The sequence below is a fragment of the Malus domestica genome, chromosome 07 (genome assembly GCF_042453785.1).
Source record: "Malus domestica chromosome 07, GDT2T_hap1".
NCBI lineage: Eukaryota > Viridiplantae > Streptophyta > Magnoliopsida > Rosales > Rosaceae > Malus > Malus domestica.
In genome coordinates, this window is record NC_091667.1 from 2,704,600 (window position 1) to 2,728,023 (window position 23,424).

The 23,424-nt window shown below is 39.9% G+C and overlaps 1 protein-coding gene and 1 pseudogene across 2 annotated transcripts; one reads left to right on the forward strand and one right to left on the reverse strand.

Annotated features, from left to right (window-relative positions):
• Positions 1 to 1,505: 1,505 nt before the first annotated feature.
• LOC103414213 (large ribosomal subunit protein uL13z-like) lies at positions 1,506 to 3,043 on the forward strand (annotated as a pseudogene).
• Positions 3,044 to 3,422: 379 nt separating this feature from the next.
• Positions 3,423 to 22,219, reverse strand: LOC103423723 (putative disease resistance protein RGA3). Of its 2 annotated transcripts, none has more exons than XM_008361804.4 (5): positions 21,991 to 22,219; positions 20,827 to 21,874; positions 4,036 to 7,489; positions 3,861 to 3,925; positions 3,423 to 3,770 (listed from the first exon to the last, which is right to left on the reverse strand). In XM_008361804.4, exons 2-4 carry the CDS (start codon positions 21,865 to 21,867, stop codon positions 3,918 to 3,920), a joined length of 4,503 nt encoding a protein of 1,500 aa, XP_008360026.3. In that variant the 5' UTR covers positions 21,868 to 21,874; positions 21,991 to 22,219; the 3' UTR covers positions 3,423 to 3,770; positions 3,861 to 3,917. The 2 variants fall into 2 exon arrangements, with proteins under 2 accessions (XP_008360026.3, XP_017184594.3); XM_017329105.3 differs by having other exon boundaries at positions 3,642 to 3,770; positions 3,865 to 3,925.
• Positions 22,220 to 23,424: the final 1,205 nt, after the last annotated feature.

The following is a 23,424-nucleotide window of genomic DNA, read 5'->3' on the forward strand; positions in this document are numbered from 1 at the left end:
AGAAGTCATGGAAGAAGTGTTGGATATATGTCAACAATCTGTGATAATTTATATATGCTAATAATTTATCTTCTGGAAAAACCTGTAAAGATATGGGAAACATAGTTTTATCTCTTATTTTTCCACGCCTATATTGCACGTCACTAGGAAAAATCTTCTCCAACTAGTCAGAGTCGGAACTCTGAAACTCAGAAGAGAGTTGAACGGTGCTGTTTCGCAAGCCATCTTCTTCCAAGAGCCGAAAAAGCTTCGTCCCAAAACCTGCAACTTTCTCCGGGTCAGTTTGATCCTCCTTTTCCCATCTCCTTGGATTTTTTTCGTTTGGATTTTTCTGTTGCATTTGCATATTCTAATTTTTGGGGGTTTTCGGATACTATGCACATAGTAATTCAATTCTCATGTGATGTAAATGATCGTTTGAACCCTTTGAGTTGTTTTAAGATTAATCTTAATTTTGATAATTAATCAAAAGTTTAGAATTGAAGTTGTTATTTTAGTTGCTTGGATTAGGAAATATTTTTACAAGCCTTTGGAAAATTAAAGTTTTATCTCAATAGAATTTTGAATGGAATGTTGAATTTCTGTTACTTTTTGTGCTTGCTTGGTATGTGGATTGATCATATGAATTTTGATCAAGTTGTATAGGAGTATGGCAATAAGAGTGCACCGTGTTTCACTCCAACAGAGTGACATATGTTCCTTTGTGGTTGAGTATACGGAATTTATCCCTTCGGAATGATGGATTTAAGTATCTGCGACGGGGGATGCATTTCGAGGGAAAGGAGGGTCCGATTGTATTGCAGTTGAGGATATGAAATTGGATATTTGAAGTGTTTAACCAAATCATAAAGTGTGTTTGTTAGCTTGAGAAACATCAAAAGGTTGTGCAGGCTTGTAGCTGGAGTAGTAAATATCTTGTTCACACATTCATACTTAATATTTGGTTGCGTAGGTAGAGTTTTAATCAGTGAGTTGACTCTACAACTTGTATAACAGTCATATCAAACTCTTGTGGATGCGATAATAACTTGAGATAGTGCATTCCATTATTCTCGCTAACTTGTTTTGTTTGTTTCATAGACTTTCTAACACATATCTTTTGTATTTTCCTATTCATGATCCTTTAGTCTAGAAAAATTCTTCTACGCAGTTGTTTGTATGTAGAAATTATCACATCAATGGGATCACAAGGTACCTTGGATGCTAAGAAAATATAACGACTATTTTGTGAGTGGCCGCACATCCTTTTGACCCTTTAGTCGCACGCTAAAATTTCTTCTTAGACCAAGATGCATCTCAACTTTACACTACACTAAAAACACATTATATTGTTAAGGAAATGCTTGGTAACTTATCATCTAACACTCACTTTCATATCTAAATCACTCCAAAAAGATTTGTTGTGAGAAAATACGGTTTGGTTCACAAATTTTCTCTAGTGCATATCAAAAGAAAGTTCAGTTCCGAACAAGAGTGTACCAGAAATAACCTCTTAGTTCTACCATTCAAGTCAATAAAAAGCCCAATTACTGGCTCAATACAAAACATTATTAGAAATGTTCTAAGCCCCATAGTCGGCCCAAAAACCGATGCAGGGCCCGCGGTTGACAAAAACCCTAGCTGCGAGAGAGAGAATTTGGGAGGGCGAGAATGGTGTCCGGCTCAGGAATCCGCACGAAGCGAGTGGTGGTGGATAGGCACCACCACATGCTCGATCATCTGGCACGGTCGTGACCAAGGACCTTCTCAACGACCAGCCGACCGCAGTCGTGCGCGCCGAGCAGACCGCCATATCGAGAGGTCTGGTGACGCAGAAGCGCATGAACACCCAACCCTCTCAAGGCCGCATCTACTACCTCTCTCCAGCCAAAATCTTATGGTGCGACGTCCGAGGGTAATGCCGTAATTTCGTAATTCACACTCTGGCCCTCTGTGCCTCTGTTTCTCTGCTTCAAAACTCACTGTTATAATGGCGATTGGTTTGTACTTTTTTCAGGATGATCCGCACAAGAGTAAACGCGGGCTCTGGCGAGGCTGAAGGTTTACGAGGGCATCCCACCGCCGTATGACTAGATGAAGAAGATGGTGGTTCCTGATGCTATCAAGTGAGTATGGTGGCGGTGTGACTTTTTGTTTTTGTATGCTAAGTGTTTGATGAATTGCTTCAGTGAATTGGGGTTTGTGATCAATTGTCAAATTAGGGTTTTGAGGCTTCAGAAGGGCCACAAATACAGCTTGTTGGGTCAGCTTTTGTCCGAGGTCGGATGGAATCATTATGACACCATCAAGGTAAGATGAAATTCAACTCACAAGATTTATGCTTTTTGCAATTCTTATTTAATGATGTCGAAATTTGTGAACATTCCCTTTTATTTGTTGTAAGTAACTTGAATGTAGATTGTATTTTCTTGTAATTTGAATGCAGTTTGGATGTAATTTGAATGTAGATTGTTGTTAGCCACAGCAGAGTGGATACATTTGTTACCTTACAGAGTTATCTTCGTCATTTGCATCATTTCACTTGTCGGTTTTATGATGTTTATGTATTTATTCATCCATGAATATGGTTTTCATGATCATACATGGCTTTATATGTTTTTAAAATTTCTTGAGATGTGCTCGAATTTGGAAGCTGCCTTTAAGCTTGGCAATAGGTTTGCATTATACGTGTTTTTGCATCCATGGCATGATGTTCTCGGATTTATATGAATGCAATGTTACATTTGTTGGTAAATTATATGCCAAGTACCGAACATCTTTTTATTTCGTGTTCACAGGAGCTAGAGAACAAGAGAAAGGAGATGGCTGAGTTGGCATACGAGAGGAAGCTTGGTTGAAGACTGAAAAATCTGCAGAGGAGAAGCTTGGTTCCCAACTTCAACTCCTTTATTCGGTGACATATTAAAAGTTTAGGGCTATGACGTGGTGTCGTCGTCTTTTTTACCCTCCCAGTCATACGTTCTTTTGTTGAGGATTACATCTCGGTGAGTTTCTTTTGGCTTTTATTCGGGATTACATCGTAGTGAACTTCTTGTCGAGCATCTCATTTTGAGGAATCAGATCTTTTATTCTGATAAGTTTAAATGAGGAACTTGTTTACCTGTGTTGACTGACTTGAATCGTATGGTTCTAATTTGTTTTATGATATTTTGTCTTTTTCCATAAAAATTTATGGGTCTCGGTCTTGGTTTCTTTGTTGGCGCCACTTACTGCCACCAATAGCCATGGCGGCTTCCGTTGTGTGCATATTGTGTTAACATGTCTAGAGTTTTGGGTGTTTGCCTGACATTTTAGCTTGACATTTTCTAGCCTATCGGAGAACTATAAACCTATTTTTGAACTGAATTTAAATTCGGGTATGATTTTTGGGTACGTCATCGGACCGTTGAAGATGGTCTTAGTAGAGCTAATAGAGACTCGTGTGGTGTTTGCACATGTGACAAACTCTGAAAAATGGGATTACACTTTTCTAATCTCGCAAAATATTTAGAGAATAACTCGACTCTAGAACGTACATTCTTGGATGAACTTTCCATGGTACAAATAGAGGACTGAACATCCTACAGTAAACCGCAGGATAACAAATATCAATGGAGGGACGTCTCATTTACACGAGGGAATTCGAACAATGCCCTCCTTTCCGACTCAGCGCTGAAAAATGCAGACCTCCTCATGTTCCGAAGTGTTGGGAGTGAGAACTTGGATTGGTCTTGAATCTGGACGCTGGCTGATCAAACACAAAGAAGCTGGCAAGAAATGTAGAAAACAACCTGCAACATGTTGAAATGATGGTAAAATGTTTGGAACAAAACATTTAAGACATAAAACTTGATGAATAATTTGGTTTGACAAGAAATTACCTACTGAAGTTTAGAATGTGAGGAATCTCAGGCCAATATTCAATCTTCATCCTCATCTTAATCAACTAATTGACAAAAAAAAAAAGAGGTTTGGTCAATATGCAATACTGAAGAAGAAATGTGAGAGAAGGAGAATTGAACAAATGAATTATTTGTTTTGAGAGAGAAGAATTACTTGTGATTTTTGGAATATGAGAAATCTTGGGCCACTCCGTGCCGGTACCCCTGGCGCATTTTTCCTCCAGAAAGGGACATATAGCAATTTGTAGAAGTTTTAGTTTGGTGAGGCGTTGCATAGCTTGGGCGGAAGGCAGAGACTTGAGATTCTTGCATGTGTAAATATTTAGTTCGTTGAGAGATGTAAGGTCACCCAACCACTCTGGAAGAGTCTCCAGCCCGTCACAATCAACTATCTCAAATTCTGTTACAGGATTAGTCGAGTGATTAATTACTTGAGGCAGAGACTTAAGCTTAGGCCACCCCCAAAATACTAATTTGTGTGACGATGGAATTTGCGAAACCGGGAAAGAATCGAGCTCCTCCCAGAATCCACCAATCCACAACTTTTTCAAACGAGTCAGAGTGCGTAGACCCGTCGGCAAGTATTGTAATTTCTCACACCTACTTATTGATAAATTGGAAAGAGATTGCAAGCTAGTTACATCGACATCTGCCAGAGATATCAAATTCTGACAATCCTGTATTCTTAGTTTGCCAAGGGATGTGCAATCGTGTAAAGAAATCTGCCTAAAATTCTGACAATCCTCTATTCTCAGTTTGCCAAGGGATGTGCAATCGTGTAAAGAAATCTCTTCAAGAGTAGTGATAAATCTAATGTTCAATTCTGGTCCGCTGCAACTTGCAATAACCAATCTTCGGAGGGCGGTCAGACTCATCCCCCCATAGGCAACTGAACTCCATCCTAGCATAGGGCAATTCACTATACTCAACTCCTCAAGAGATCCATGACGGCCTGGCAGGCTTGATAGTTGAGCACAATCTTCAATTACAAATTGCCCCAGGGATGGCGGCAATACATCTGAAATTGGAATGGATACCAAGTTTCGGCTACCACTTATTTTCAACCTCTCAAGTGCGTTGCAATGCTTCAACCCACTCGGCAGACTTGAAAGCTTCTCACAACCCTCAATCACTAATCCTCGAAGACATGGATTGATTGGAATGAATGTCAAACTAGGACAATTCCTTATAGTCAACTCCTCAAGAATAATGAGTGTTTCTAGCCCATCAACCGAAACATGCCTCAGCCTTTCACAATTCTCGATACACAGTGAATGAAGGGATGTACAATCCTGTAAATACAACTCCTCCATTGTAGTACTACTGACGATGGACAATTCCAGTACATAACTTGCAATAAGTACCAATTTGCGGAGTGTCGTTAGACCGTGATTTGAAATGCTTATTAACTTGGGGGATTTATAAATGGTCAACTCCTCAATAAGAGACATGTCTAACCCATCAGTTGCATACTGCCTCAATTGTTGCAAATCGTGGACGCCCAGCGCACGAATAGAAGTGCAAGATTCAAGCCCAATCGATGCATGAGTTTTTAGTCCATCGCAATCTTCAATGGTCAATTCACGAAAGGATGTGTATTCGTGTAAACCTGAAATTGACTCCAGACTTTTGCATGACCTTAAAGACAACACCTGTAGAGGGGTATAGCATTCTGGTAGACTTTGCAGGTCCATTAATCTTAATCCACCACATGAACTAATCTTCAATCCTCGAAGGGATGTTGCACCATGAACTGAAATGGACATCAGACTATCGCAGCAGCTTATTTCCAAATTTTCAAGATATGGACATTTTATGGACAACTCCTTAAGAGAAACTCGGCCGTACAATTCTGGTCCACTATGCAGGCTCGTTGATGTTAATTTACCACCACGTGAACTAAACAACAATTTCTGGATGGATGTCAAACCAAATAATGAAAGGGATCTAAGTTTGTCGCAGTTGCTTATTTCCAGATTCTTAAGAGAGGTACACTTTTCTACCAGACTTGTTAGGTTTGACAGCTCGTGACAAATACTCATATCCAACTTACGAAGGGATGCAAAATGATCAGGAAATTTTCTCATTTGCGGACACTCCACGAGATCCAACTCCTCAAGGCGAGGAAACACGGATATTTGATTTTCTTTCACCACTGGTGGTTCAATCCATTCGATCAAATTTGGGGCCGCACTAATTCTGAACGTCTTCAATGCAGGATACAAAGCCTTGGTCTTCATTGCATCATCAATGTCATCATAGCCATAAAACTCATCTCCCAAACGTTTTAGATTACACATTGTATTAAACTCAAGATGCATAAGACTAGGTAGATGGCCAAGCATGGGGGCTTCTTCACATACGTCGCACTGAATTAATTGAATTTTTTTCAAGTTGTTGTGCGGCTTCCAAGATGGAAATTTAGCACCCATGAAATTGTAAATCTCTAAAATTTCCAAATTTGGGTGTGGCCGGAGGCCTTGGAGAACATCTTCTTCACTGTTGCTGCGTGGCCTCATTTCCTCACCCCATACAAGTGATAACTTTCGTATGTTTCTCTTTTCAACTAAATTTGATTTCTTCGCTTCTTCTCCATCCCTCACATGTTCCAAATCATAAATAACCAGTTCATCGTTCAAGTGGTTTAAGCCAGCCAATTCCTCAATTCCACGACCGATTCCATAAGGACTCACAATAAAATAAGGCATCTTTCGAAGATTAGTAAATTGCCCGACCCCAACATGAGATTCCCTGTACCAACCAAAATTAGCACGTTTCTTTTTTTGGACAGGACCAAAATAGATATGTCTCAAGTTGATCAAATCTCCAATTTCCTTGGGAAACACCTTCAGTAGTCGACAATACTCCATTCTTAATGTCTGTAAGTTATGGAGCTTGCCGACAGATTTGGGGATTGCTTTGATCTTTGTTCTAGAAACGTTTAAATACCTCAATTGCTTCATCTTCTCAATTGATTTCGGCAGCTCCTTAATATCAACATTGTAAAGATTCAAGACATGTAAACCCCTAAACCTTGGCAACATGTTACTAGGAACTTCACTATTAGAAAACAATGAGCGCAATCCCCTTAAACTTTTTTTTGGTATCAATTCCAAAACCGAAGTAGGAATGTGTGAAGCATGTCGAATCTTCAGTGTGCCGACCATCTCATTAGAATTCGATGTCGCGCTATCAGATTTTGATACAAGTTCTGCAAAATCATGCACAAGAACGTGCATCTTGCATTTGGCAACAACACCAAAGGCATCCTTCGTAAGATCTTGAAGTAAGGAGTTTTGCAACAGAATATGAAAATACTTCGTGCCTATATCCTCCATCTCTAGATCACTATTCTCGGAAGAAGGGTGAAGCAATCCTTGAGCCATCCACAGTTGGATTAGGTCATCCCTTTCAATTTCAAAGCCTTTCTTGAACATTGAGCAATAAGCGAAGCATTGTTTCAAAATTGGGAATTTCAAATTATCCAAACTCAACTTCAATCCCGAGATGATCATCTCTTCTGCTTCTGGAGAGTCCCATATTTTACCGTCTAGAATTGCTGACCATTCATTTGCCTCATTCTTAGAGCACAACATTCCTCCAAAAACCTATTGATTCATATATAGTTAGATTTTTTGTTAAATAATACATAGGTAGCATAACCGATTATAACAATAAAAACATTAATTTGTAGTTTGACAGAAGTTGACTAATATGTGCACATTGTGTTGTATTGATGCAGACTATATTTGGCTTGTCCATACAAATGTTTCATTTAAACTTTTTTATACTTATCAATGTTATCATGGTGTTGTTAACATATCAGTTGACTTCCTATACAGTTTAGATTTTACCTGTGTGGCTAAGATGAGAGAATAGTGAATCTAACACAAACATTTTAATCGACGTGAGAAATATATTTTATTTAAATTGGTTTACAATGATCAAGTTTTGGTGGCTAAATAAATTTGTGAGTATCAACCTACAAGATCACTAATGCAACAGTAGAAGTGCATGGGTGAGGAGAAAGAGCAATGGCTTTTTTTGATGACCTTTACGCACTTCTGCATTCCTTTTATTTTTACTAGCCATTTAGTTGATAAAGAGAATGTTAGGACCTTGATAATGTTAATGGGTCAATATATGTAAGAAGGTTAATGGGTTACTTAAGCCCACTAAGGAGAATACTATGTATCAAGATGAATGAGTGTCCAATGGTCAACAATCATTACCGTCTAAGGGAGTGTATCTAGAAAAGCAGTCAAGTCTAGTCGGACTATGACGAGTGTTTAGGAAAGACAATTTGTCGTATAACACATTTATTGTAGCTCATTAGCTGGCCAACGTCCAAGTTAAGGACGAGAACATGAGTACATGTAATGCTTGCAGGACAAATACATGGTTTTCATGAGAGATTCAATGTCTCGTCGGTGTTTTGGATACCTATTGGAAAACAATGATGGCGTCTCTCTCATCTAAGATGGTCATATCTTGTTTAATACCCATAGTCCGGATATGAACTAGCCAACATTATAATTTATATGTATGATATCCAGCCAACATTATATGAAACAAAGTCCTCCATGCACTATGGGAGACCGAAAGACTTGAACAAACCTTTACAGTGCTAGATGAGATAAATATTTGTAGAAGTGTTCATGATATCAAGATGGGCCATTTTATTTGAAGATATTTGTTTCATGGTCAAGGAACTGTTGCGTTTGATAGAGTTGATATAGTATTGTGATGATAATGCCAATTCGTCTGATGCCTTGCTAATCCGAGGAAGCAAGGTTATTATTGGATCAAGACAAAGTTGTTCAGTAGATGAATTGAACAACTTTTTGGGTCTTTGTTCAGTACTATTATATGCATCAGAATCATGAAGGAAAAAGTTGTTCGGTTGGAGGCTAGTGTGCTTGTGGGATGCTAGAGAATTTGGAAATTTTTCATTTTCACCAAGGTTATATTTGGGGAAATATTCAGCAAATGATGACTAGTTTGCACTTGTTTTGGTTGTAGCTACCACACTAACACTTGGACAAAGGCATAGCTTATTGGGTCTAACTTAGCATAAACTACAATTACGGCATGAAGACATGCCTTTATTTTGGGGGTAGGATTGTTAGGATGCTGTAATTTACGACTCAAAATTAGGATGATGCAAAAATTAGGTTTGTGTACCTATTTCATTTTGGTGTCTTTTTTTAGTTTGGATTTGATTTCTTGGTTGGATTCCTTGCTTGATGGAGAGATTTCGTTAATTAACATTTGATTAGGATTTGGATTTACTTCCAATTAGGATTAGAATTCTCATTGTAACCTAAGTCCTATGCACTATAAATACACTATAAATAGGACCTTAGGTTTTGGTTTATTTCGTGTGCCAACACCATTACTTTAGAGAGTTTTCTCTCATTGGATTTTGGGTGGAGGTTATAGTTTGGAGTCACGATTTGGTGAGAATTAGTTTGCGAGTTAGAAAACAATTTGGGAGAATCTTCTCCATATGTTTGGGTTCTTTACTCGTGCGGTTTAGGGTTTGTAACTTGTGGGATTTAGGTTATGACAGTGAAACACTCTTTTGTAATCTCCGTTCGTTTAGTGAAATTTCTCACCGTGCTTCGCCTGTGGACATAGGCTTTGCACCAAACCACGTGAAATCGCTTGCATTCTTATTTTGAGATTGTTTACTTAGCTTTCTCCTTCATATGAACACTTTGTCGATACCATGCTATTTGGTAGGGAAAGTCTTAGTTTGGAAGATGTTAAAGCCTCTTTGAATTCTAAAGAACTAAAGAATAAAGTGTATGACACGCAAGATGGAGCTTTGGTAGTTCAAGGAAAGAATAAGAAAAGGGGCAAATTTGGAAAGAACACTCATAGCTGTTATCATAAAGAGGGTCATTAGAAAATAGATTGCCCTAAACTCAAGGGCAAAAAGAAGCTATTTGATAAGTCTTTTTGCTAGTGTTGAGGCAAACATTGCTAAAGATTGTTATTCTGAATTCCTCTAAAGGTTATGTGAGAAGGTGGAGCTTGGTACTCAAGCTCTTTTGGTGGAGTGCAATTCGCACTTTAGGTTCATATGTTGAAGCTTTTTTTGGATTTTATTTCATATTTGTTAGTTTGAAACGTTTTGGATTTTTTGAGTCTAGGTGGAGATTAGTTCTTTGAAGAATTTGGTGATCATTTTTGCACTTGTAATTTGGTACCCCAATTTGGAGTTTGTATTTGATTTGGAAGTTTTGCTAATTTCTTGCCGAGGTGGAGATTGTTGGGATTTACGACTCAAAATTAGGATGATGCAAAAATTAGGTTTGTGTTACCCATTTCGTTTTGGTTTCCTATTTGAGTTTGGAGTTAATTTCTTGGTTGGATTCCTTGCTTGGTGGAGAGATTTTATTGATTACCTATTTGATTAGGATTTGGATTTACTTCCAATTAGGACTAGGATTCTCATTGTAACATAAATCCTATGCATTATAAATAGGACCTTAGGTTGGTTTATTTTGTGTGCTAACACCATTAGTTTAGAGAGTTTTCTCTCACTAGATTTTGGGTGTAGGTCACATTTGGAGTCATGAGTGTGTGGCAAATTCATGGCTCATTCGTTTGGCAATTTGGTGATAATCAATTTGTGAGTTAGAGAACAATTTGGGAGAATCTTCTCCATCTTTTTTGGGTTCTCTAATCGTTTGGTTTAGGGTTTGTAATTTGTGGGATTTGGGTTGTGAGAGTTAAACACTCTTTTGCAATCTCCGTTTGTTTAGTGAAATTCCTCGCTGTAATTTGACTATGGACGTACGCTTTAAGCTGAATCATGTTAAATCTCTTGTGTTCTTATTTTTTAGATTGTTTATTTTAGTTTTTTGCTACAATGTTGATGTTTGATATTTAGTATTTTGATGACAAGTTTGCACTTGTTTTGGTTGTAGCTACCACGCTAATACTTGGACAAACGCAAAGCTTATTGGGTCTAACTTAGCATAAACTATTTTGCCACTTAGTACTACGGTCTAGTGGTATTTATCTTCACTTATAAGTGAGAGGTTTTAGGTTCGATTCTCACCAAAAACAAGTTTGAACCACATTATTGCTAACCCATTGTGAGGCTAAGCCCACCTCCTCCCTTTAACGTAGATAATATTGTTTGTTCCCGAGGAAAAAAAAACTTAGCATAAACTACAATTACAGCATGAGAACATGCCTTTATTTATGGGGTAGAATTGTTAGGACCCTATAACAATATTTAGTGCCCAATATATGTAACAGGGTTAATGGGTCACCTAGGCCCACTAAGGAGAGTACCATATATTTTTGAATTGTCTTATTTGTAAGGCATAAATGAAGAATATTGTTATTTAATTTCTTAATTTTTTTTTTCCTTTCTTTCTGGTTCCATTAGAGAATACACAACAACAACAACAACAACAAAGCCTTTTCTCACTAAGTGGGGTCGGCTATATGAATCCTAGAACGCCATTGCGCTCGGTTTTGTGTCATGTCCTCCGTTAGATCCAAGTACTCTAAGTCTTTTCTTAGAGTCTCTTCCAAAGTTTTCCTAGGTCTTCCTCTACCCCTTCGGCCCTGAACCTCTGTCCCGTTGTCACATCTTCGAACCGGAGTGTCAATAGGCCTTCTTTGCACATGTCCAAATCACCAGAACCGATTTTCTCTCATCTTTCCTTCAATTTCGGCTACTCCTACTTTACCTCGGATATCCTCATTCTCAATCTTATCCTTTCTCGTGTGCCCACACATCCCACGAAGCATCCTCATCTCCGTCACACCCATTTTGTGTACGTGTTGATGCTTCACCACCCAACATTCTGTGTCATACAACATCGCTGGCCTTATTGCCGTCCTATAAAATTTTCCCTTGAGCTGCAGTGGCCTACGACGGTCACACAACACGCCGGATGCACTCTTACACTTCATCCATCCAGCTTGTATTCTATGGTTGAGATCTCCATCTAATTCTCCGTTCTCTTGCACGATAGATCCTAGGTAGCGAAAACGGTCGCTTTTTGTGATCTTCGCTAGATTGCTCCGGTCATTAGTGTGGATAAATATATAAATGGATAGAGATAGGAAAGCAAACACAAGATGTACGTGGTTCCCCCAGATTAGCTACGTCCACGGAATAGAAGAGTTCGCATTAATTGTGAAGGGTTTACACAAGTACATAGGTTCAAGCTCTCCTTTAGTGAGTACAGGTGAATGATTTAGTACAAATGACATTAGGAAATATTGTGGGAGAATGATCTCGTAATCACGAAACTTCTAAGTATCGGAGTGTGGTATCGTCTTGACTTGCCTTATCTGTCTCATAGGTAGATGTGGCATCTTCTCTGGAAGTACTTTTCCTCCATCCAGGGGTGGTATCTTTAACTGGTGGAGATGCACAAGGTAATGTATCAATTTCACTTGAAGCTTACTTGTAGTTTCAGGCTTGGTCAAGCGCGATACAAACCATGTAGTAGGAGTCCCCCAAGTCGCCGAGCTAGGGGATCTGCTGAAAGAGGTGACAGACAAGGTAAGCAATCAGAGCTTCGACTGATTGTTCACATTCTCCCTATCTTGCAGGCAGCATGAAGGATAAAGAGAAGAAAAATGAGAAGAGATGATATGGAATACTTTTGCTTTTGAAGAAGTAACTTTCCACAGGCTTATTCTTGAACTGAGCTAAAGGGTTTTCTGGTTTCCTCCAGAGTATAAGGCCGACTGAAGAATTTGAGGGTCAAAACAAGTCCATCAAATCTAGAGTACGTTCAACCCTGCTGATATGGGATACTTTTGCTTTGACAGAGTAATTGATGTATCGGCACGTGTGCTGTTACGCTTGTCTCCACATGCTTCCTTGTATCCTTCTCACTTGCCCTATCTGTTCCTCAGGCAGATCTGGTATCTTCCCTGGAAGCATAAGATGTTGAAGATGAGTACTCGAGAGCAATGCCAGGTAAGTAATCAGGTAAGGGGTTTCAGGCAGTCAGTTCCTGGCTGGAAGCTTGATTCCAATTGCTGACTGATTGCTCTCTTTCTCCTTGTCTTGCAGGTAAGAACAATGCCAAAGGAAAAGACAGGGAAAAAGCATGATATGGGATACTCTTGCTTTTAACCATGGTCTGAAATGCCGATAATATCGGCGATATATCGCCGATATTATCGATTTTGAGAAGTACCGATTTTTTTTTCTATATCCAACTAGTTTTCGGGATAATATCGCGATATTATCGAATTTATCGATAATATCGGTGGCTGACCGCTCGGAGAAGAACGTCGGAGCTGTAGAAGCTCCGGCCGACTGTAAAACAGGACCCTAGACTCCAATCTAGGTATGAAAATGAAAAAGAAGACGAGATGAACATTTGTATATATGAAATTTGCCGTGAAACCATCGGAGGTGTTCGAAAATTGAGTCGACACGCACGGCCTCGCCAGAGTTCGCCGAGTTGCAGAGATGAGAAGGAGAGGGAGAAGAAGGATGCTGATGATGATGGGTGTGCATGTGTGTATGTGGGTCTTGGACCATCGGCGCAGAGAGAAAGGAGAGAGACGACGGCGGCGGCGACGAGGGAGAAGCAGAAGCCGATCTGCCGATGTGGGTCTCTGTGCGTGTGTGTGGGAGTGGGAGAAGGATCGAGAGACCTTGGGTCTCTGTGCGTGTGTGTATGTGTGTATGGGAGAAGGATCGAGAGACGTGGGAGATCTGTGCTTGTTGTCGGCGGAGGTCGAGAAATGAGAGTGAGAAGAAGATGAGGAGGAGGGTTTGGGTTTAAAGGAAGAGAAAGACATCGGTGGAGGGGACACGTGGAGGGAGTCAGGGACACCTGTTGGATGCGTGGAGAGTGAGAGTTTGCATGGTGAGAGAGGAGCTGGAGTGTTCAGTGATATGTCATCGACCTTTTGTTGGTTTGTGTGTTTTAATTTGTTTTCTTCGAATGATGGATAATGTGGTTTGGTGCAAATGGCAGTGTGAGTTTTGGGGGAGTAGTTTTTTTTTAATTAAATAAGATTAGAGGGTGATCAAAATATATAGGATGAATTTTATATTTTTGTGAGGCGTGTTTTATGATTTAGGTTGTTGATTTTATCCAAGTTTTATCTACGTAGTTATGTTAATTTGCTACATTAGGTATTTACATTTGAATGCTCATTATCTTGTTGATAAAACAATTTAAGTCTTCTAAATAATTTGGAACGTGTGAAGGCTCCAATATGGCTGGTGTAAAATTGATATTTGAGTTTGTTACATAAAGTAAGTTTTGGAACTTATATGCTTTTGTGCTTGGTGTGAAATTGAAAAGGATATTATAATATGGTTTGATAACCGATGCTTGTTTAATCTCTTAAAAAAAATCCAATGATCTTCATCGTTTGGTTTTACTTAATTTCAACAATGGTATGCCTAACATAGTATACTCATATGTTAATATATTATGATTTATGATGTAGTCATGCCTTGATGGTTGGTGATGATTTATGTGTGCTACATTAGTTATTTATGATAGAGAAACATTTAGGTATGGACATAGAGATGATGAAGATAGTGAAAAATTTAAACCTCATAGAAACTCTATGTGGTACTAAGTCACTCATGTATCTTACCATGCAATGTATAAAGTGTAAAATATTGTACTAATTCATTATAGATAAATGATTATGGTGTGTTTAGACTTCTTTCATTAATTACTACATATTTTCTACACTCACAATGTTTGTCAGCTCGCTATATAATCAACTTGATAATGTTAAATCCATCATGCAATGCATTTCCTTCCAATTTTTTGTGATAAACTAATAGATAATTGACTAAATAAACATCCTGCAAAGTTTCAATAAAAATTTCCAAGTTTTTCTTACAATTTCCGTGGTTTCCATGTAATTTTTATCGATATCGATATTATCCCGATATTTCCATCGATATTTCCGTGTTTTCAAACTACCGATATTTCCGATATTACCGATATTTAATACATTGCTTTTAACCCTGATGATATGAGATATTCTTGCTCCAGTATAGCTTGTTTGCAGAGGTATTATCGGGGGAAAAGAAAGCTGAATATTTCGAAAGGCTTCGTTGGGAGTGCCCTCTCAGATATGAGGAATAGTTGAGCATTTTTGCAGGTCTGTCTGTCCGTTGGGGATGGAGGTCGACATATATAGGAGTCTCCTTAACAACAAGTAGTAATGTTATTCATTTACCCTGCTTGGTCATAGCACGGTAGTGGGAGCCGCCAGCTTCACATGTTTTAACTCTGTTATAGCACTTTGAAAAAGTGGTCTATGGTATCAAGAAAACTGATGTTGCGTGTGAAGATTACAGACAGCTTTATCCAAGGAGATCCGGCTCTTGCAGTTGGGAAAGTGTTGCCTCTTCGATTTTCGAACAAGCAATCCTATCGGGGATCTGGCTCTCGAGATTCGAAGAACGATGCCTCTTCGATTTTTGAGAAAGCAATCATGCTGGGGGTCTGGCTCTCGAGATTCGAGGAGCGGTGTCTCTTCGATTTTTGAGAAAGTAATCATGTTGGGAGTCTGGCTCTCGAGATTCAGAGGGCGGTGCCTCTTCGATTTTGGAGCAAGCAATCTTGTTGGGAGTGTTTTCTCGAATGTGAGTAAAGGTTGGGCATGTTTGCTAGTCTACCTTGCCACGAAGCACAAAGGTTGCCACACAGTGAATTTCCAATTATCCATCAATGATACTGTTCCTTTACCCTCTCTTCGATTTTTGAGAAAGTAGTCATGTTGAGAGTCTGGCTCTCGAGATTCGGAGGACGGTGCCTCTTCAATTTTGGAGCAAGCAATCTTGTTGGGAGTGTTTTCTCGAATGTGAGTAAAGGTTGGGCATGTTTTCTAGTCTACCTTGCCACGAAGCACAGAGGTTGACACACAGGGACTTTCCAATTATCCAACAGTGGTACTGTTCCTTTACCCTTGTGGGTAATAATATGGTAGCTAGACCTTCAAAATTTATGTGTCTAAACTTTGTTAGTGCTGTTTCTTTGCTATTCTTTTACCCTTCTTGGTCAGAGCGATGTAGTGGGAGCTGCAAGCTTCACGTGCTCAACTTTAGCAGAGAACTTTGGCAAAGTTATATGTGGTACCCATGAGCTACTGTTGCGTGTGGGAAGTGGGTGATTGAACAGTAAGACTCATGTGCTTTCTACTTCACCAGAAGTTTTCGACAGAATGCCCATAATTTTCGCAAAGCTGAGTGTGCGTGTGACAGGTGCTGACAAGGCTGGAAAAGTAGGTGCCTCTTCGATTTTGAGATTGGCCCTCGTGGTCTCTGAGCAGCCTAGCTTTTAAGAAAGCAAGCGCCTCTTCGATTTCTGAGATCGGCCTTCGTGGTCTTTGAGCAGCCCAGCTTTTGAGAAAGCAGACGCCTCTTCGATTTCTGAGATCGACCCTCGTGGTCTCTGAGCAGCCCAGCTTTTGAGAAAGCAAACGTCTCTTCGATTTCTGAGCAGGCGCCTCTTCGATTTCTGAAGCTCCGTCGAGTGCAGATTTTTATAGGGGCTGGCATTAAGTTCCAAAGCACACTTGAATCTCCACCAGTAGAAGCTCCATTCTTGCACTTCTAAGATCTTGATTTGTCCGACCTCTTCTCTCTTCAACACCTTTGAAAATGTCTGGCCCCTCCGACCGTCGTTTTGACTTGAACCTTGTTGAAGAGGCAGCCCCGCCTTTTCCAGACAACATATGGTGCCCATCCTTCGTCTCCCCTACTGGTCTTCTTACCGTTGGGGATTCCGTGATGAAGAATGATATGACCGCTGCGGTGGTGGCCAGGAACCTTCTCACTCCTAAAGATAACAGACTACTTTCCAAACGGTCTGATGAGTTAGCTGTTAAGGATTCTCTGGCTCTCAGTGTTCAGTGTGCAGGTTCTGTGTCTAATATGGCCCAACGCCTATTTGCTCGAACCCGCCAAGTTGAATCATTGGCGGCTGAAGTGATGAGTCTCAAACAGGAAATTAAAGGGCTCAAGCATGAGAATAAACAGTTGCACCGGCTCGCACATGACTATGCTACAAACATGAAGAAGAAGCTTGACCAGATGAAGGAATCTAATGGTCAGGTTTTACTTGATCATCAGAGATTTGTGGGTTTGTTCCAAAGGCATTTATTGCCTTCGTCTTCTGGGGCTGTACCGCGTAATGAAGCTCCAAATGATCAACCTCTGATGCCTCCTCCTTCTAGGGTTCTGTCCAGTACTAAGGCTCCGAATGATCCCCCTCTGATGCCTTCTCTTTCTGGGGCTCTACCGACTGCTGAGACTTCTCCTAAGCAACCTTTGTGAAGACTCCCTCTTGTTTGTTTATTTTGACTCATGTATATGCACATATTTGTAGCTTATCAGGGATATCAATAAATAAGTTTTCCTTCATTTCAACGTATTGTGTTAAATACATCAAAGCCTTCTTCGCTAAGTTCTTTGAATTTTCTTTTGTTGAAGCTTTATGAGTGGAGCATGTAGGTTGAGGTAGTGTTCCCTTAATTTCCTGAGTGAGGAAAACTTTTCGGTTGGAGACTTGGAAAATCCAAGTCACTGAGTGGGATCGGCTATATGAATCTTAGAACGCCATTGTGCTCGGTCCTGTGTCATGTCCTTCGTTAGATCCAAGTACTCTTAAGTCTTTTCTTAGAGTCTCTGTCCCATAGTCGCATCTTCTAATCGGAGCGTCAGTAGGCCTTCTTTGCACATGTCCAAACCACCGTAACTGATTTTCTCTCATCTTTCCTTCAATTTCGGCTACTCCTACTTTACCCCGGATATCCTCATTCCTAATCTTATCCTTTCTCGTGTGCCCACACATCCAACGAAGCATCCTCATCTCTGCTACACCCATTTTGTGTACGTGTTGATGCTTCACCGCCCAACATTCTGTGCCATACAGCATCGCCGGCCTTATTGCCGTCCTATAAAATTTTCCCTTGAGCTTCAGTGGCATACGGCGGTCACACAACACGCCGGATGCACTCTTCCACTTCATCCATCCAGCTTGTATTCTATGGTTGAGATCTCCATCTAATTCTCCGTTCTTTTGCAAGATAGATCCTAGGTAACGAAAACGGTTGCTCTTTGGTATTTCTTGATCTCCGATCCTCACACCTAACTCGTTTTAGCCTCCATTTGCACTGAATTTGCACTCCATATATTCTGTCTTTGATCGGCTTAGGCGAAGACCTTTAGATTCCAACACTTCTCTCCAAAGGTTAAGCTTTGCATTTACCCCTTCCTGGGTTTCATCTATCAACACTATATCGTTTGCGAAAAGCATACACCAAGGAATATCATCTTGAATATGTCATGTTAACTCATCCATTACCAACGCAAAAAGGTAAGGACTTAAGGATGAGCCTTGATGTAATCCTACAGTTATAGAAAAGCTTTCAGTTTGTCCTTCATGAGTTCTTACGGCAGTCTTTGCTCTTTCATACATATCCTTTATAGCTTGAATATATGCTACTCGTACTCCTTTCTTCTCTAAAATCCTCCAAAGAATGTCTCTTGGGACCCTATCATACGCTTTTTCCAAATCTATAAATACCATGTGTAAATCCTTTTTCCCATCTCTATATCTTTCCATCAATCTTCGTAAGAGATAGATTGCCTCCATGGTTGAGCGCCCTGGCATGAACCCGAATTGGTTGTCCGAAACCCGTGTCTCTTGCCTCAATCTATGCTCAATGACTCTCTCCCAGAGCTTCATTGTATGACTCATTAGCTTAATACCCCTATAGTTCATGCAATTTTGTACGTCGCCCTTATTCTTGTAGATAGGCACCAAAGTGCTCGTTCGCCACTCATTTGGCATCTTCTTCGTTTTCAAAATCCTATTGAAAAGGTCAGTGAGCCGTGTTATGCCTGTCTCTCCCAAAACTTTCCACACTTCGATTGGTATATCGTCTGGGCCTATTGCTTTTCTATGCTTCATCTTCTTCAAAGCTACAACCACTTCTTCCTTCCGGATTCGACGATAAAAAAAGTAGTTTCTGCACTCTTCTGAGTTACTCAACTCCCCTAAACAAGCACTCATTTCATGTCCTTCATTGAAAAGATTATGAAAATAACCTCTCCATCTGTCTTTAACCGCGTTCTCTGTAGCAAGAACCTTTCTATCCTCATCCTTGATGTACCTCACTTGGTTTAGGTCCCTTGTCTTCTTTTCCCTTGCTCTAGCTAGTTTATAGATATCCAACTCTCCTTCTTTGGTATCTAGTCGTTTATACATATCGTCGTAAGCCGCTAACTTAGCTTCTTTCACAGCTTTCTTCGCCTCTTGCTTCGCTTTTCTATACCTTTCACCATTTTCATCAGTCTTATCCTTGTATAAGGCTTTACAACATTCCTTCTTAGCCTTCACCTTTGTTTGTACCTCCTCATTCCACCACCAAGATTCCTTTTGGTGTGGGGCAAAGCCCTTGGACTCTTCTAATAACTCTTTTGCTATTTTTCGGATACAACTAGCCATGGAATCCCACATTTGGCTAGCTTCCCCCTCTCTATCCCACACACACTGGGTGATTACTTTCTCTTTGAAAATGGCTTGTTTTTCTTCTTTTAGATTCCACCATCTAGTCCTTGGGCACTTCCGAGTCTTGTTCTTTTGTCTCTCTTTTGATATGTACATCCATCACCAACAAGCGATGTTGATTAGCCACGCTCTCTCCTGGTATAACTTTGCAATCCTTACAAGTTATACGATCCCATTTCCTCATTAGAAGAAAATCTATTTGTGTTTTTGACGACCCTCTTGTAGGTGATCACATGTTCTTCTCTTCTTAAAGAAGGTGTTGGCTAAGAAGAGATCATATGTCATTGCAAAATCCAAAATAGCTTCCCCATCCTCGTTTCTCTCCCCAAAACCATGGCCACCATGAAAACCTCCATAGTTGCCTGTCTCCCTGCTCACGTGTCCATTTAAATCTCCTCCTATAAATAACTTCTCCGTCTGAGCAATTCCTTGCACCAAGTCTCCAAGGTCTTCCCAAAATTTCTCCTTCGAACTCGTATCCAACCCTACTTGAGGTGCATACGCACTAATCATATTGATAAGTTCTTATCCTATTACAATCTTGATTGCCATGATTCTATCTCCTACCCTCTTGACATCTACAACATCTTGTGTCAAGGTCTTGTCCACGATGATGCCAACACCGTTTCTCGTTCTATTTGTGCCCGAATACCAAAATTTAAACCCTGAGTTTTCTAGATCCTTTGCCTTACTACCAACCCACTTAGTTTCTTGTAGGCACATAATATTTATCCTTCTCCTCACCATAACTTCCACTACTTCCATAGATTTTCCCGTTAAGGTTCCTATATTCCACGTTCCTAAACGCATTTTTGCTCTCTTGAACTCTACCATTCTGTCCTAGCTTCTTCACCCTCCCCCGTCTAATAGGATCAAAGTACTTCTTTTGTGTGTCCCGTGTAAAGTTGATATGAGCATATGCTCCCAAACAACTTTGAGTGGAGTCGTTCGAAAAGAAGTTTCTATGGCCCCCTTGCTCATTTAACACTGCATCCGGGTGCCGATGGAGATACAGCGACCCTTGCTCACTTATCACTGTGCTTGGGCCACACAGCGCGCCACTTACGGGTGACGCCCTAGCTTTAGCGCAATTTTGTTCTGGATTCATTTTCATAAAGATTTGACGTGATCATGAAGTGCCGGCTGTCGACTACCTAACGCCTCCCCCTCCTCCTTTATCCGAACTTGGGATCGGCAATGTAAGATAAACTTACATAAGCGGAGTTCCATTAGAGAATCAAATGACAAAATAAAGTAGAGGAGTGCATAAGATCAAAAGGAAGTGCGGAAATAATTTCGTTTAGTATGTGGGCTGAAGTTAAAATCATAACAAATTAGATTTCAAACAAAATAGTGTAAACTTTAAATAAAAATAATAAAAAATAAATACTACTTACCTTTGCCACAGATGGTAAACCTGCACATTTTTTGGCAATCTCTCTTCCAACTTTTTCTAGATCAGGATATGTAGGAGTAGTATCATCTACAAATGCTCTTCCCTTTAATATGGACCAGCATTCGTCTTCCGATAGAAATCCCAAATCATAGCGAGGAAGTGTTCCCGTAATTGTTGCAACTTGGGAATTACATGTAGTGACAAGTATGGTGCTCCCCCGTGCAAAATGGAGTTTTGACAAACAACTCATCAGTTTGCTCCATTTTTCAGAGTCTTCATTCCAAACGTCATCGAGTACAAGAAGACATCTTTTCTCTGTCAACTGTTCTCGGAGGCTTTTAACCACTGCCTCCTGAATTGAATCAACGTCAAATGTATAGGATACATATATCCACATTTTCTCTTCAAAGTGTGTACTTATCTCATCTTTATTAAAAACCAACTTGGCCAAAGTAGTTTTTCCCAAACCGGGCATTCCCACAATGGCCATAACCGAAAGATTTTCTTGATTGACTTCGGAACTGGTCAAGGTTGCAAGTATATTTGACGCGGCCTCATCTCTGCCAACGATGATTTCATCCCCAATTGATGAATTGGTTTCTCTGATCGATCCCATTGCTTGAGAAGTTGCAGAAACTGGTTCCATAATAGGCGCACGATTCTTGAGATCCACCAAGGACGCGTTGATTTTCTTGATTTGATGTGCTACTTTAAGACGAAATGCAACGGGATTAGAGAGCGAAATGAAGTTGAGTACCTTTCTCTTCAAAAGGTTTTGTATTTGTAGCTTATGGCGGAGAACTTCATAGTTGATGTCCTCCAAGACATCATCAGCATCATTAGCCACGTCGTTAAGTTTCTCCACCCACACCGCATCAGCATCATCAGCAGCATCACGTGTGATATCCTGAATCAGGGATAATGTTTCATGCAGCCCTGTCAGTTTTGCTTCAAGTCCCCAAGAACGGACGAGCGGTTCAGCAGCAAGTGAAGCCGCCTTTGCAAGCATTCTCTCAGCAGTAAAAGTAAATATCTTTGCCATATCCTTCCTTTAGGACACAAAAGACAGAGCAGATTAATACTCAGCTAGTTAAGGAAAGTAGATGAAAAAATCGAGACTAAGAATCTAAGAGCCATCAACAACAATTTGTGATTCGGAACTAACCTGGGTTTAGGATCTGAATTAGTACACTTAAAAGTGAGGAAGGACGGGGAGAGGCCTTAATCGAGAGGCCTTGGACTCGTGGTTGTGGAGAAATAGATTGAGTTCTTGGCGAGAGAGAGAGAGAATTGAAGTGTGGGAGTAGCAGAGAGAGGACACGGAAGTTAATGAAAATGTTAGGAAAATTCGTTTCCCCTCCCACCCTTTTGTAATTTTATAAATTGGAAACTTCATTCTAATTCTTGGCAAATATGACTTTTACAATAAAACAATGAGTAAGATCAAAATCTAATTTTAGTCCCTTGATACATTAATTATTATTCTTTTTTTCTTCCTAATTTTAATGTATTAATTAGATTTCATTATAATTTTCATTTTCATTTCATTCATTGTAATATATTTTAGTGTAAACATTTAGATAAACTAATTTTTGTTATACAACATATTTCGATATACTTTGTTTTCTTCATTGAGATACATTAAATTCATTATAATACATATCGGTGCATACATTTAGGTACACATATTTTGGTGCATACATTTAGGTACACACATTTCGGTACATACATTTCGGTACATACATTTCGGTACACATTTCGGTACATACATTTCAATACAAACATGTGGGTACATTACACTTCGGTACATACATTTTTGGTACTAATATTTCAGTGCATACATTTCGGTACACATATTTAGGTACATTAATTTAATATTGTACATTTCGATACTAACTGTGAACACGGAAAATTCCTGAAACGAAAGAGACAAGAACAACGTGCACAAACAAAATATTTGTATTTGATGATTTTGGGTTACAATCTCTCTCTATTTTGATCCTCTGATTCAATCTCCGTAAGGTGTTGATTCGTGGATGTTTCGTTGATCCAAGGGGCGTCGAGGCTTGATCTTGGATGAACAGTTGGAAGTTTCTTCAAATGGTCGTGGGCTTGATCTTTGAAGGTGGATTTGAGCGGATCTTCAAGGGCTTTTAGGCTTGATCTTGAAGAACAGTGATGAACGGATCTTCAAGGGCTTTTGGGCTTGATCTTGAAGGACGGTTGGATGTGTGGATTTATCGACGTTTGTTGATCCAAAGGGCCGTTGGGGCTTGATCTTGGAAGAACGATGAACGAAGAACACTTTCTTCAAGGGCCGTCGGGGCTTGATCTTGAAGGTGGATGATTGTTGATTCAAAGGGCCGTTGGGGCTTGATCTTGGATGAACGGATGATGAACGATGGTGCTTTCTTCAAGGGCCGTCGGGGCTTGATCTTGAAAGAGCGATGGACGAAGAACGAAGAACGAAGAGAGCTTTCTTGGTTCTTCGGGAACCTGGATGCTTGAGAGCTTCGGAGTTTCAGAGCTTCAAGGTGTAATATGAATTCCCCTCCCCTCAAATGAATGAAATGGGCTTGTATTTATAGAATTTTCCAAG